This window comes from Drosophila simulans, chromosome X, assembly GCF_016746395.2.
Source record: "Drosophila simulans strain w501 chromosome X, Prin_Dsim_3.1, whole genome shotgun sequence".
Classification (NCBI taxonomy): domain Eukaryota; kingdom Metazoa; phylum Arthropoda; class Insecta; order Diptera; family Drosophilidae; genus Drosophila; species Drosophila simulans.
Genome location: NC_052525.2, coordinates 16153351 through 16166094, shown reverse-complemented (window position 1 = coordinate 16166094; position 12744 = coordinate 16153351). Strand labels below are relative to the sequence as shown.

The window sequence follows — 12744 nt, the reverse complement described above, 5'->3', positions numbered from 1 at the left end:
AAGAAAAGGCTACAAATCATTGCCTACTTTCAGGGTTCACATCAATTAAATATTAAAATATGCACTCTCGTCATCTGTACACACTATAATTTTTTATTTACATAATTTTTGGTCCACTTAATTTAAAAATTGTGTTAATTTTACTACACTTACAATTTGTCACCTTGAGGCGATATAATGATACTAGTTGAGATACCATAAAAGAGTAGTACAAAGCTCTACATTCAGTTCTGTAAAATCTGATAAAAAGATTGGCAGTAGAGATAAGGATCGCAGGATGTTGCAATAATTATTTCACTTTGTGGCCCACAATGTCATTGATATAATTTATTACACTGCGATGAAACTCCACATCCACGCTTGCGATTAGCTGCGAGCTCAATTTGCTAGCCACTCTGTGGACGATTTGGATATTATAAAATAGTATATATCTTATTATTTTATAGCTTACTTGGCATATATTTTCCAGGGCGCTGAGCTCTGCGAATTGTTGTAGAAACAGCTGCGATTGCAGTTGGCTTGAAAGCGGTCCCGGTCTTGGAGGACCTGCTTCCAGGGATCAGTGGATTTGTTGGATTCTTTAGTTGGATTCTTGGACTGGTTGCTATCCTGCGGTGGCGGCTGCTCCCCTATCTGCTCCTTCAGACGACGCTTCTCGCGGCAGTTGATCACCAGCTGCTTGTCCCGCTCCAGCTGCTCCCGCTCCAGCATCGCCTGCTCCTGACGTTCGCTCAGCGGATGCGGATCGCTTCGATGCTCTAGTGCATTCCTCACATTATGGTACCGTTCCTGGCCATCGGGACCATGCAGTTCCTTCAGCTCCTTGAAGCCCTCATCGACGGGGCGTAGTTTCTGTTGCTGCTTCTGGCGCTCCTTCGGGTGGCGATGCACGTCCACTAACTTCTTCTTATACGGGGAATCTTCCAGGCTTAGGGGCCTACAAAAATCAAGCTAATTAGATCTAAAGATAATTATGATTTTATGTTACAATAAGAGAGTATATCTTGCTATATTGCTTTGATAGACATCGCTGATGTCTTTAATATAACACCCGTGTATTCATGAATGTTTTCCCTATAGATAAAGTTGAGTTATTGCATCAGCTTTTGTCGTTTTCTCTGGGAAAGAGGTGTCCGGGGAGCTGTTTGGCATTGGCTTTCATATGGGCTGCCGTCACGCAAGTTTTCTTACCCCGCGGGGAACTGCACACAATGTCCCAAGCCCCCAAAACCGCCCAGCCACCCACTCCAGTTCCTTTTTCGAAGGCAGAGCTCTCAAGGCCAATGCCAAAAATAGGAAACTTACAATGCTTTCAAAACGCATTTTTAAATACCCTACTTTGATTAAAAATTAGTAAAGAAATTAGAATTCCTTCAGCTTACTTTTAATTTGGCTTAAATGTACATTAAAGTTTATATATTAAGTTTAAAATTAAGTATTTATACTATAAGATTTTAAACTTAAAGTTTGAAACACTAGGAACTAAATATTTATGAACTGTTTGTCGAAGTGCGTGAGATAGTCGTTGCAACTCGTTGGTTTTGAAGAGTATAATTACGCGATTCATTCACTCATTCATTCAGTTGTGCCTTTATTCATAGCCTGGGTCACTGGGGTTAGGGTTGTGGCACCACAACAACCCATCCTTCTCCACCCCCTCCCCTGTTTTTTGGGTAACCCCCACCCATTTCAATCGCAGTGATAGCGCACGTAAATAATATGACACAATCAAACTTGGAAATGGAGAAGCCAAAAACCGTTGAAGAATTAATTAATAAACACCGCCCGATGAGGCAACCCTCCGGCAGAAAGAGATGGAGCTAGGCATTCGCTAAATGGCAAAGCCAAATTTATTGATCAAACAAATAAAGCGCATCAGCAGCAGCAAAAATAAAACAAAAGTCCAGAGTGGAGAAAATGACGAAATAAAGTCATGAGAACTACGAAAAGGGGGTTTCAGATCTAGAGAATAGGATTTATCGAAAGGTTAAAAGGTTTTCGGGTGGTAAAGAGCCCATCACAATTCATACGGACGATTGCCGATAGGTAAATATAGCCACAATATACCCATTATACCCAGTACATGTCGGAATGAAGGATATACGAACTACGAAAACACGATTTCATATCTATAGGATAGATATTAGTACATATTTTATGACATGATTGCTGAACTTTGGTTAGGTAAATATAAATATATTAAACATATTAATATAAAATAGTCATTGGAACTTCAAGTAGTGATTTTTGGATCATACTAAACGATTAACTAAACGGTTATATGATTTTCAGGAGTGAGCAAAATGCCATCATTATTTTTAGAGCTCCTCCATTAACCGAAATCGCAAGATTGCCGAATTTTGGTTAGGTAAATATAGTACAGTACACGGTATATGCACACTGTACATATATATATATATAAACATATATACATATATGTACATATACGCCCATATAACGCAAATTCCAACTGCAAACAGTTGTCGATTAGCGACCGGCGATCGTAGTATTTGATTACGTTCGTTCTTCATATCAGCAAAAGAGCAACCTGCAAAAATATACAACAACAAAAAAAGCTGCTAAATTTGCACACCGAAAAGACAATAAAAAAGTAACGAAAGCGCGAGACACAACATGAGACATTAGCGGAGCCAGTAATGACCCAAAAACCAGAACCATATAAAGCCATCCAGCCAGTAATCCAAAAAATCAGCGGGAGACGAGCGACCCTGAACCTGAACTGGCCATTAGTCACCGACTTTGACTATCTTAACAGTTAGATATCTACAATTAAGCCTATCTGGCAGATAAAACGCGTTAAATTTAACATTAAAAGTGTGCCCTATAGATGCATATATGTATATATACATATACTCGTAATACTCATGAAAACAATTAGCAGAGTTTACTAGAAATTAGTTTAAGCACACGTATAATTTTTTTTTAAATTTAGAAACAAGCAAAGTATATAAAGACATTGGTTAATGGATAATTGAGCATTAATGCTTTATTGCTTTGATTGCCCAGCCATAACATCTTTACAGTTGGAAGTCTTTGTCATTAATTCTTTTCAATTATTTCACGATATATTATTGCTCATTATGCCATTGCCAATTTTTACTTTATGGCGCGGTTGGGAGTGCAATAAAATTGATAAGTGAATAATAAAAATACGCGCAAATAATCAAATTAAAAGTTAAACTTTTTACTTTTATATAAATAGAAACGTAGAGTTAAATTAAATTCAAATTTAAAATATCATTGTATGTTTGATTTTAATACCTTTCTTTTAACTTTTAAATTAAATACAGGGTACCAGGACTGTCGAGTAAGTTTAAGCACACAAAAAAGGGTCAACAGAAAAGAGAGTGAGAAAGAGAGAGGTCTTGAACTACAACAACAAAAGAAATCAAAACAAATACCAAAACAACCTGGTGGCCCTTGTTGTTGTTGTTCTTATTGCTCCTGTTTTAGTTCTTCTTTAGCTGTTGTTTTTGCTTATGTTGTTGGTTTTGTTGATTTAGACGCCGGCTAAGGTGTAGTAGTGTGTGTGTGTTTATGAGTAACTCCACGCGGGCAGAGCATCGGCAGAGGCGCCGACAGAGCAGATGGCGTCAGCGGAGGAGCATTGCCAGCTGACTCCCACTCTCGCCGTTCCCCACAAACTCCCCCTCTCTCCCATCTCTTTCGCACTCTCCCCCACACTCTCTCTCAGCTGACGACCGGCGATGACATCATTCTGGCGCTGCCATTGCCTCTGCCGCGGCGCAGTCGCAGCGCCCCAAACGTCGCCACCTCGTCAACAGTGAAGGTGAGTCAAATAGCAACGCTAATCACAGGCAGTATTGCTTAAAATTAAGGATTAAAAATATTTAAATTTTTTATAAAAAAAATCTGTAAGGAAACCTCAGTATTTGAAGAATTCTAATTCTAAATTCTAAAATACGACTATGTTAAATAATAAAGAAATTGAAATGTTAAGCTTATCATACTTTACATATCAGTTAAATATCTCTACTTTCCCAATTGTGCAGTATTTGCGACAGCTACAAAGTTTTTTAAATGTTTCTAGATGCTATACTCAGTACCTGAGCTGTTTGGGGCACTTACAGCATCTGGAGGAACATTATTTGATTATTATTTTCAAATATTGCTGCCACCTGGGTAGCCAAGCGAAACCGTAACCATTAAACCGTTTCAACCGAAATAACCGAATCAATTTTACAACCGTAACTGAAAAGGGTAATTTCGAAAACTTCTCTACAATATTACTAATACGCGGGATATACTTTTTTAATATACTCTAAAGTAGAGTTGCAGAAATGGAATGGTAACTAAGAGTTTCCTATAATAAAGGGTTTTAAATGCTAAAATGGTGTCATGTATACTCACATCATCTGGAGCAGCATGAGCATGGCGTCCCGGGAGTCTCCGGTGGTGCCCATCATATCCACGATGCCCTTGTCGTGCTGCTCGGTCCGCTGCAGGAGCTTCATCAGTGCATCCCGCTTCGCCGGCGGCAGACACTGCGGATTCTGGACGAGCGGTATGGCATTGTCGATGTGATCCCCTTCTCCATCCCCATCGCCTTCTCCATCCCCATTCCGATCCTCCTCCCATTCAGCACCGCCACCGCCATCTGTTCTCATGGCGCTGTTCTTGTTTTTACGGGCGCTGAGCATTGGCGTTCCAGCTGGCACTGGAGGTGGGTGCGCCATCTGGCGGCTCACGCCCTTGGCGACCTTGACGCCACTGCCCCTTCGCTTGAATTGCGCGGCAGGCGGCGGCGGCGGTGGCTGATAATCGGTGACGCGCTCAATCCTCGTTAGCATCAGCTCCAGCTGCTGGTGCGCCGCCGCCAAGGATTTGCCCTTCGTGGACTGGCAAGTTCGTTGGGAGCTCGGCTGGGCAGGCTGAGGTTGCTTGGGGGCTGAACGTTGGCGGTTGGAGAGGTGGGGACACAGGTGCGAGTCGACCTTGGCGCGGACCGATCGCAGAGATGGACGCATCTGGCTGGCAGGCGGCAGTGGAGCAGCTTTACGCGGCGCTGGAGGATCGAAGGCTGATCTGGAGGTGGCCACAGTGGGGTGCTGCTGGTTACGCGCTCGCTGGGTCCCAGATCGCCGCTCCTTGGGCGGCTGCTTAACCATATAAGGATTGGAGTGAGCAAGAACCTGGCATTTGGGAAATATTTAAATTAGCTAAATAATATCTTAGTGTTAAATTATTATTTATTTATTTATTATTTTATTTAACTGCCTTTATCTATTTTTCAAGGATTATCAGATATGACCTTATACTATAAGTTAGTTGAAGCATTACTTTTAATCTTAGGATTATGTACTTGTATAGTTAATATAATGAATGCTTTCCAGGATGATATGGATATTAGGATACATACCCTGGCGGAGAGAACTTGACGCGGTGGTCTCACAGATGACTCCCGTGGATTTTTGCGATCCTGCCGCACTCGATTGTCATTGCTACCCGGTCGCACCACCGCTATGTTTCCGGAACTGGGAGGCGAGAGCCGGCTCCGCTTGCCGGTGGATGCGAATTGGGTTGCGGGTGCGTGGGCGGTAAGGGTGCTCCTGCACCGCTGGATACTCGGACTCTCCGCTGCGTGACCAGTGCGCCTGCGCACCAACTGACGCGTCGAGGACGCCGGCAGCGTCGGCAGCAGCTGCACCGGCCCCGTCATATTCATATCCAATTCCATGCTCCTCCTCTGCCGCTCCTCAGTCGCTCCGCTGCCGCTCCTCAGTCGCTCCTCTGCTGCTGCGCTGCCACGCACGCCGACGGTCGGCGGTTCAGTTTCAGTTTCAGTTTCTTGGCCGACGTTCGCCGGTTCGGTTCGCTTCGATCCGATCCACTTCGATATATAACCACACTATATAGCCACCAAATACGAGTCGCGGTGTTTTTCGACTTTTATTTTCGCGCTCTGCCAACGTTTCGCGTGTTTTTGTTGTCGACACTGCCCTTTCTATCCCGGTTTTCAACTGAAATTTGCACGGTATACTAAGAAAGAAACAAACAAAAAAAATATGTTCGCAAAAATTGAGGGGAAACGTATTAATATTTGCTACAATTACTTAAATTGTTCGATGTCGTTTGCTTTATGTATTTCAAACTTGACTTTTATTGACAGCTTTTGCTATGAGGGTTACTTTGTTTTGATTGAACGAGGCGCGATCGAGCAGTTTCAGAAAAATATGTTTTACAAAAAAATAAAAATTAAAAACACACTCAGAAACACCCTTTAAATTGAAGCATGCCGATTTTTATTTCATAACTACTTATATTGCTTTTATTAAATTAATTAAATTAAATAAAATGAATTAAATTATTTTAAATTAAGTAAATAAAGTGCTTAATCGACTTGCTGCACTTTTAACCTTAAAAGTAAAGCAAATAAATTTGTTAGGTTATGTTTTTAAGTGAAAGTAGCAAAACTCCTTTTTAGTAGACTGTGCTTATCCTGTGTTTTTCATATTTTTGTTTATGTTTTAGTCAGTGCATCAGTTCAGTTCAGTTCGCTCAAAACTAATTTCAACTGAATTTTTTTTCACATTTTTTTTTAGTGTCTAAATATCACAGAGAAGCGCAAAAACAGCATACAAAATGGTAAGTGAAATAATATAACCATTTCGGGGAACGAAAAGAGTGGGCAGTGTGGGAGGCTGGGTGCTCCAAATTGAAATCACTTTCCAACTAACTGGTCGCCCAGCTGGCTGGCCCAAAACCCAATCCCAATTCAAATCCGAATCCCCAATCTCCGGCGTGGGCGTTTTTCAAACAGGTTGCAGATTGCTCATACGCCGCGTTGCCCACCCATTCGGTGTGTGCTGTGTGTGTGTTGCGCCTAAGTTTTCCGCTTTCGATTTTCGGCCCGAAAGTTTTTGGCTTTCCATGTGCAAGAGTCATGGCACAATTGTGTGAGCGGAATTTTGAGAGTGTGTCAACTGCCAGCGAAATCAACTAAACCCAACTGAAATTGTCATCCATCTGGCTTTTGGCTACCAAAAAAAAAAAAAACAAAAAAAAAAAAATAGCAGCGAGAAAAAAACAAACAAAAATAAAAATTCACGCACACTCGAATATGGTTTGCCTTGCCTTATTAGACTTTATGTTAATTACCATACTAAAAATGAAAAAAAAAAATGAAAAAAACAATTTAGAAATAGTAGTGATTTTCAAGAGTTACCAAGTGTTTTGCCAAGTGGGCGTTCCAAGTCGTGTTTTGGAAAATATTTGAGTTTCGAATAGTGTTTTTTATCAGTGGGCGATAGCAAAAGTGCGGATTAAGGGCCTCGCTTGCCATATACATTATAATATATACTTAGCGTCCTAAGGTTAAGCTAAGCCCAGAACATCTCGCCGCGGATGATATCATCCCCAGCTTTTTACACACAAAATATCATCAATTTACAAAGCGATTTATTCGTTGTCCGCTTAATAAAATGAGCCATATAAATCAGCCACTTTGGCGAAGCCTGCTTAACCAGAAGGTTTTGAAGAGTCATCAACGCGATCATCGTTATGTTCCACCAGCACCATCACCATAATGATCGTGATCGGGACAGGGATTGGGATGGAGATTGGGATCGGGATCGTGGAGGGAGTGATGGTCTGGTCAGTGTCTCGACGAGTGATATATGAAATTGGTTTATTCACCCGACTAACCAACACTGCAAACACAGGGAAATTAATGTTACTTTTGGGCTTGGCACTTTTCTAAGCACACAAGTTGTGATCTTCAAATAGCTGCTGTAAAAGATGAATGAAAACGATTTGCTTTTATATTTCACAACAACTCGATTGACTGACTTGGGGTTTCTATAGAAACTGGGTCTTCTTCTATAGATTTTCAACAACTCACTTGTTATTATAAATATGCATATTGTTTGAGATTTGAGATATGTTTCATACAAAAACTTTCCATTATCGTTTCTATTTGTTTATGTTATTTAAATGGCTATGGATTTGCAATTTCCTCTATGTAATTTATAACATATTTTAGTGTCTCTTTATGTTGCGATTAGTTGCTGCTTTTGTTCATGATGAAATAAATTGAACTTTCTAGCAATTGGCTAGCTTCCTTTTATCTTAACTTATTTAAAAGATGTTGTCATAAATTTGTAGCCTTCCGAAAAGTACAATTTCCAATGTTTTTCGTCTTTGAATAATCCGCTCCATCGATCTTCCGCAAAAGTTTCCCGGCAGATAATCGCATTCGTATATACAATTTGCCGTATATTACAAAGCCATTTCGGCATTTCACTCACAGTTTAAATGGTATAATGGCCATCACGTATACGCACTGTGTGCCGCACGAAATTTCGAGTGTGTGGGGCTCTTTTGTGGGGGATCTTTCGCTCATTGGAGGCGTCTGCTAGCAATTATCTGATCCAAGGCAGCAGGCCTTATATACACATTGCATGCGTGCCCCGCTCCTCCTCGATGATTGACAACTCTGATTGATGGACGCAGAGCAAACAATAACAACAATCGAGAGCACTTGACGCCACCCACCGAAAGCCCTGTAAATTTTCACTGCCTGCCATGAATCATGCGTTCAATATTTTAATTATCGCCTATGAATAAACAATATACACCATACAACAAAAAAATAAAATAAAAAAACAGAGAACTGTAATATTGTTTTCGACTTGTTGCGGTAGCCTCTGATGTATTGTTTTAATTATTATTTTTTTTTTTTTGTAAATGTTACGTTTATTATTTTTGTTCTGCTGCATCGGCTGTGTTTTTTTTTTTACTTTTGCTGCTTTCAAGGGAAAAATATTGGGATCGCATGCAATAATGCGGCAATTAACTGATAAGAAATGCAAATCGTCAACAAAAACGTAAACGTAATAAACGTGAAAATTGCAATTCGAGCTAAACTGAGTAAGCAAAAGATGGGTGACAGTGGGTTAAATGGCGGGCCAAATGCGCTTGGAATTCGCAATTATATGGGTTAAGCGGCAACTTCGATTTCTGATTAGTTCAATTTATAGTTGGGGGTTAAGCTGGCAGTAAAGGTCATTGAACTTATTTTCGAATTACACTTTTTACTAAATGTAATGTGTGTGTATTTAGGAAACGGATTCCCCATTTATTCAGTGCTAACTTTTTTATACTATATACATATATTTTTGTTTGTTTGTTTGCTGCCCATTAAGCGCTAAACATTTTGCTTAATTTTCGTTGCCTGGCTTTTTGCAACTTTTTTGTATTCGGGTTGTGTGGCCTTTTGTTATTGTTTTCTTTATCCAAGCAAACTTATTTGAAGTGTGCGAGAGAGTGTGTGCTGCCCTTGGCCCCCTAAAAAGTGCCCCCTCTCTTTCCTCCGCGATAGCCCCCTCTCTTTCTTCCGGAATAGCCCCCTCTCTTTCCCGTGCGTGTTTGTTTAATTCGAATTCTAACTCTAGCGATGATCTAAGTGAGACGTCGTCTAATGCAGAAAGAAATGCTTGTTTTTGCTACATCTGGCGAACAACTTGAAACAAGCCAAAGAAAGAAAAAAATGGAAGAACGAGCAAACCCGAAAGAAATGTGCGTTTAATTTGGGCAAATTAAATTTCTCGAAATTACCGCACACTGAAATGTAAATAAAATTGCAATGAAAACATCGAAGGATTGCCATTCGCGGATATTTCACTTTATTCCCATTATTTATGGCCGCCTCTTGCTGCATTCTTATGAGCAATCGTTGCATTCTCTCGTTTGGCATCCGTTTGGAATCGCCTAACTTGGCCAACACACATCCCATTTGTGGGCCGACTTCTTGGGCGGTTCAGGCTTATTTATTCGAAGGTGTTACAGCCAGGTGATAATGGGCCAAACGTGCTGGGCTAGTTCATTTAATGGCTGGCCATACGAAGAGCTAATGGCTAAACATGGCCAAAAGGGGGCAGGTGTTTGCTACCAAAGTATTTATAAGAAAGCTGCATACTTTTGGGGTCGGAATTCCTTTAAGGCAAACACAAGTGGCTTTTTAATATTTTTAATGCGTTAAAAATATAATTAATATTATATAATATTTATTTATATTTTGCATTCCCTTTCCGCTGATATTTACTTATCGAAAACTTGAATCTTTCACAACTTTGGTGGCAACCCATCTGACAACTCAATATTGTATAATCTATGTTATTGTTATTATTGCCGCTGCTTTGTAAATAATTTTACGCTGATGCTCATCGTTTATTGTAGTATATATGTATATATACATATATTTATTTTGATATTTGTGCCGGGGGTTCTTTGTGTCGAAGCCTTTGGCATTTGGTATTGGGTTACGTAAATTCGCGCCAGCAGCTGTCTCTGCGGTTTTTGAACCCGCCGGATGAGCTGAATCTCCGATGAATCCCATTAGCCCGCTCCCAGAAAATTCGCCCACAATTATGGTGTATTATGAAATATTTGAAGTACGTGATTTTCATTTGAAATGCGCGAAATTAATGACTTCTATCCGCCGCTGCTCATTCATTCGGTTGATCTCTCTCCCATTTCTCCCCCAGTCGGAGCAGCCGTCCATCTGTCACAAGTGCAATGAGGTCATCCAACTGCGCATCATTACCGCTCTGGGCAAGACCTGGCATCCGGAGCACTTCGTCTGCAAGGACTGCCAATGCCCCATCACCGAGGCCACCTTCAACATCAAGGAGGGTGAGCCCGTCTGCGCCGACTGCTTCGTGTCGAACTACTCGGGCGTCTGCCACGGCTGCCAACGTCCCATCCTGGAGGTGAGTAATCAGTATGATTAAGATGGAGATGGAGATATTAAAATGTTAATTATTCCGGGTATTTTGCGCACATGCATACAGCTTTAATCAAGTAATATAATATTTATACATTTTTATTTTAAATCGTTTTTCTGTAACTATTTTTTGAAACTTGCCCGAAACTGATTTGTCTTACCAATATTGTTTCCTTTTTTGCCCAAGCCAAATGTGCAAATATTTATGTACTTCCACATACGAGTAATACGTATCCGTATCTTTTTTTTTCGTATCCATAAGTTCGCATCGTCTGTTTGCCATAAAATCCGCGGCTTTACGAGCATCGTTGTAATGAATATTGTCAACATTTACCTAGATTCGCTGCGCCATAAAACCACTTAGATATCAGCTCTTATATGCTTAGTGACGATTTAATTAAGGAAGTGCTTGCAATTGTATTTTTAGACATCTTTCGAATTGAATACGGCAAGAAAGTAGCCGTGAATTTCTATATTTAAGTGCAGCGTTTCGAAAATCATTTTCAGTTTCACCTCTTGAACTGAAATTCGAAACTGCATTTTGGCATTTTGAAAAGCAATAAATACGCAAATAAATAGTTTTTAATCGATTCAGAGATTACATGAACTGACTTTCTTTCTTAGAATTTCTCTTTTTTTTTCTCCGAATTCATTAAATATTTTTGAAGCTGTATTTTGTTTGCTCAATTTATTTGGAGAGCATTTGTTATTCCCCGTTTGCTGTTGAATTTTGCGCAAGGTCGGGCTGAAATCATCGTGGGTGTGTGCGCGATTGATTGGCTTTGATTATGATTATAAATATTTGTATATATGCACATTGTGTGCACTATTGGTTATTAGCTATTAGTTATTGGAGGTAGCCATTCCAATTACTTTTCTGATTTTCGAGCAGCATGAAAGTATGCTGTTATAATCACTTGGTTTATACTTAGTTAATTAACTCATTTCTTGCACTACTTGTTGTATGGATTTTAAGCTGAATTATAGGATAATATACTTGTTTAGTATTGAATAGTATTTTCCCATGCTAATATACATCTATCTTATATTCCTAGCGCACCATCAAGGCCATGGGTGAGACGTGGCACGAGGAATGTTTCCTGTGCAGCGGACCCTGCAAGCAGCAACTGGCGGGCTCCTCCTTCTACGAGCATGATGGACGTCCCTACTGCCGGACAGATTTCGAGCATTTGTTCGCCGCCCGGTGCGGCAAATGCAAAGCTCCCATTACGGAGAACGCGATCGTGGCCCTCGATGCCAAGTGGCATCGGGAGTGCTTCACGTGCAAGGTATATAACTACTACTACTACTGATCGATCGAGGAGTGTATATTGGTTATGTATATGTATATCTGTGATTTCAGAAATGCCAAACACCCATCACGACCAGTTCCTTTGTCGTGGAGGATAACCAACCGTTGTGCAAGGCCTGCTCCGATTAGGAAATCCGGAACGCAACCATTCACATCGCTATCCATGTATATTATCTATTCTTATGGTATTTGTAGTAATCCAATTTGTTGATCCAATCGCCGAGGAACGCAGCAGCTAGGTCGTGGATGTGAAAATGGAACATTTGAAAAATTTGGAAAATTTGAAAAATTTTGGAAAATGTTGAAAAATTTTGGAAAATTTGAAAAATTTTGGATAATTCCAAACCATTTCGGGCTGGAGAAACTTACATTTTTACAATTTACACAGGAACACGAGAAGTGCATGCAAATGGGTTGGAGCTGTTGGTGGGCGGAGGGGGGTTCTGTTAATGCTTAAAATAATTATATTTCTCTTTTGCTATCTCACTCACTCACACGCCCACAGCCACGCCCACAACCACGCCCACGCCACCCACTACGATTCTCCACTTGCACAAAAATATCTGATAAATGGTATATACAAAAAATAATCTTTGAATCATTGTTGATATCTCTTACAAATAAACAAAATACAAACAAGCACTGATTGCATTTTTGTTGTTAATAT

General features: G+C 40.3%; 2 protein-coding genes across 2 annotated transcripts; one reads left to right on the top strand and one right to left on the bottom strand.

Moving 5' to 3' along the window:
• Nucleotides 1-70: 70 nt before the first annotated feature.
• LOC6726173 lies at nucleotides 71-5719 on the bottom strand. Its single transcript, XM_016174050.3, has 4 exons — nucleotides 5402-5719; nucleotides 4393-5174; nucleotides 452-937; nucleotides 71-395 (listed from the first exon to the last, which is right to left on the bottom strand). The coding sequence occupies exons 1-4, from the start codon at nucleotides 5717-5719 to the stop codon at nucleotides 290-292; spliced, it is 1692 nt and encodes a 563-aa protein (XP_016039700.1). The 3' UTR covers nucleotides 71-289.
• A 159-nt stretch (nucleotides 5720-5878) lies between these two features.
• Nucleotides 5879-12717, top strand: LOC6726164 (transforming growth factor beta-1-induced transcript 1 protein). Its single transcript, XM_016172474.3, has 5 exons — nucleotides 5879-6016; nucleotides 6585-6627; nucleotides 10527-10751; nucleotides 11821-12054; nucleotides 12129-12717. The coding sequence occupies exons 2-5, from the start codon at nucleotides 6625-6627 to the stop codon at nucleotides 12204-12206; spliced, it is 540 nt and encodes a 179-aa protein (XP_016039699.1). The 5' UTR covers nucleotides 5879-6016; nucleotides 6585-6624; the 3' UTR covers nucleotides 12207-12717.
• Nucleotides 12718-12744: the final 27 nt, after the last annotated feature.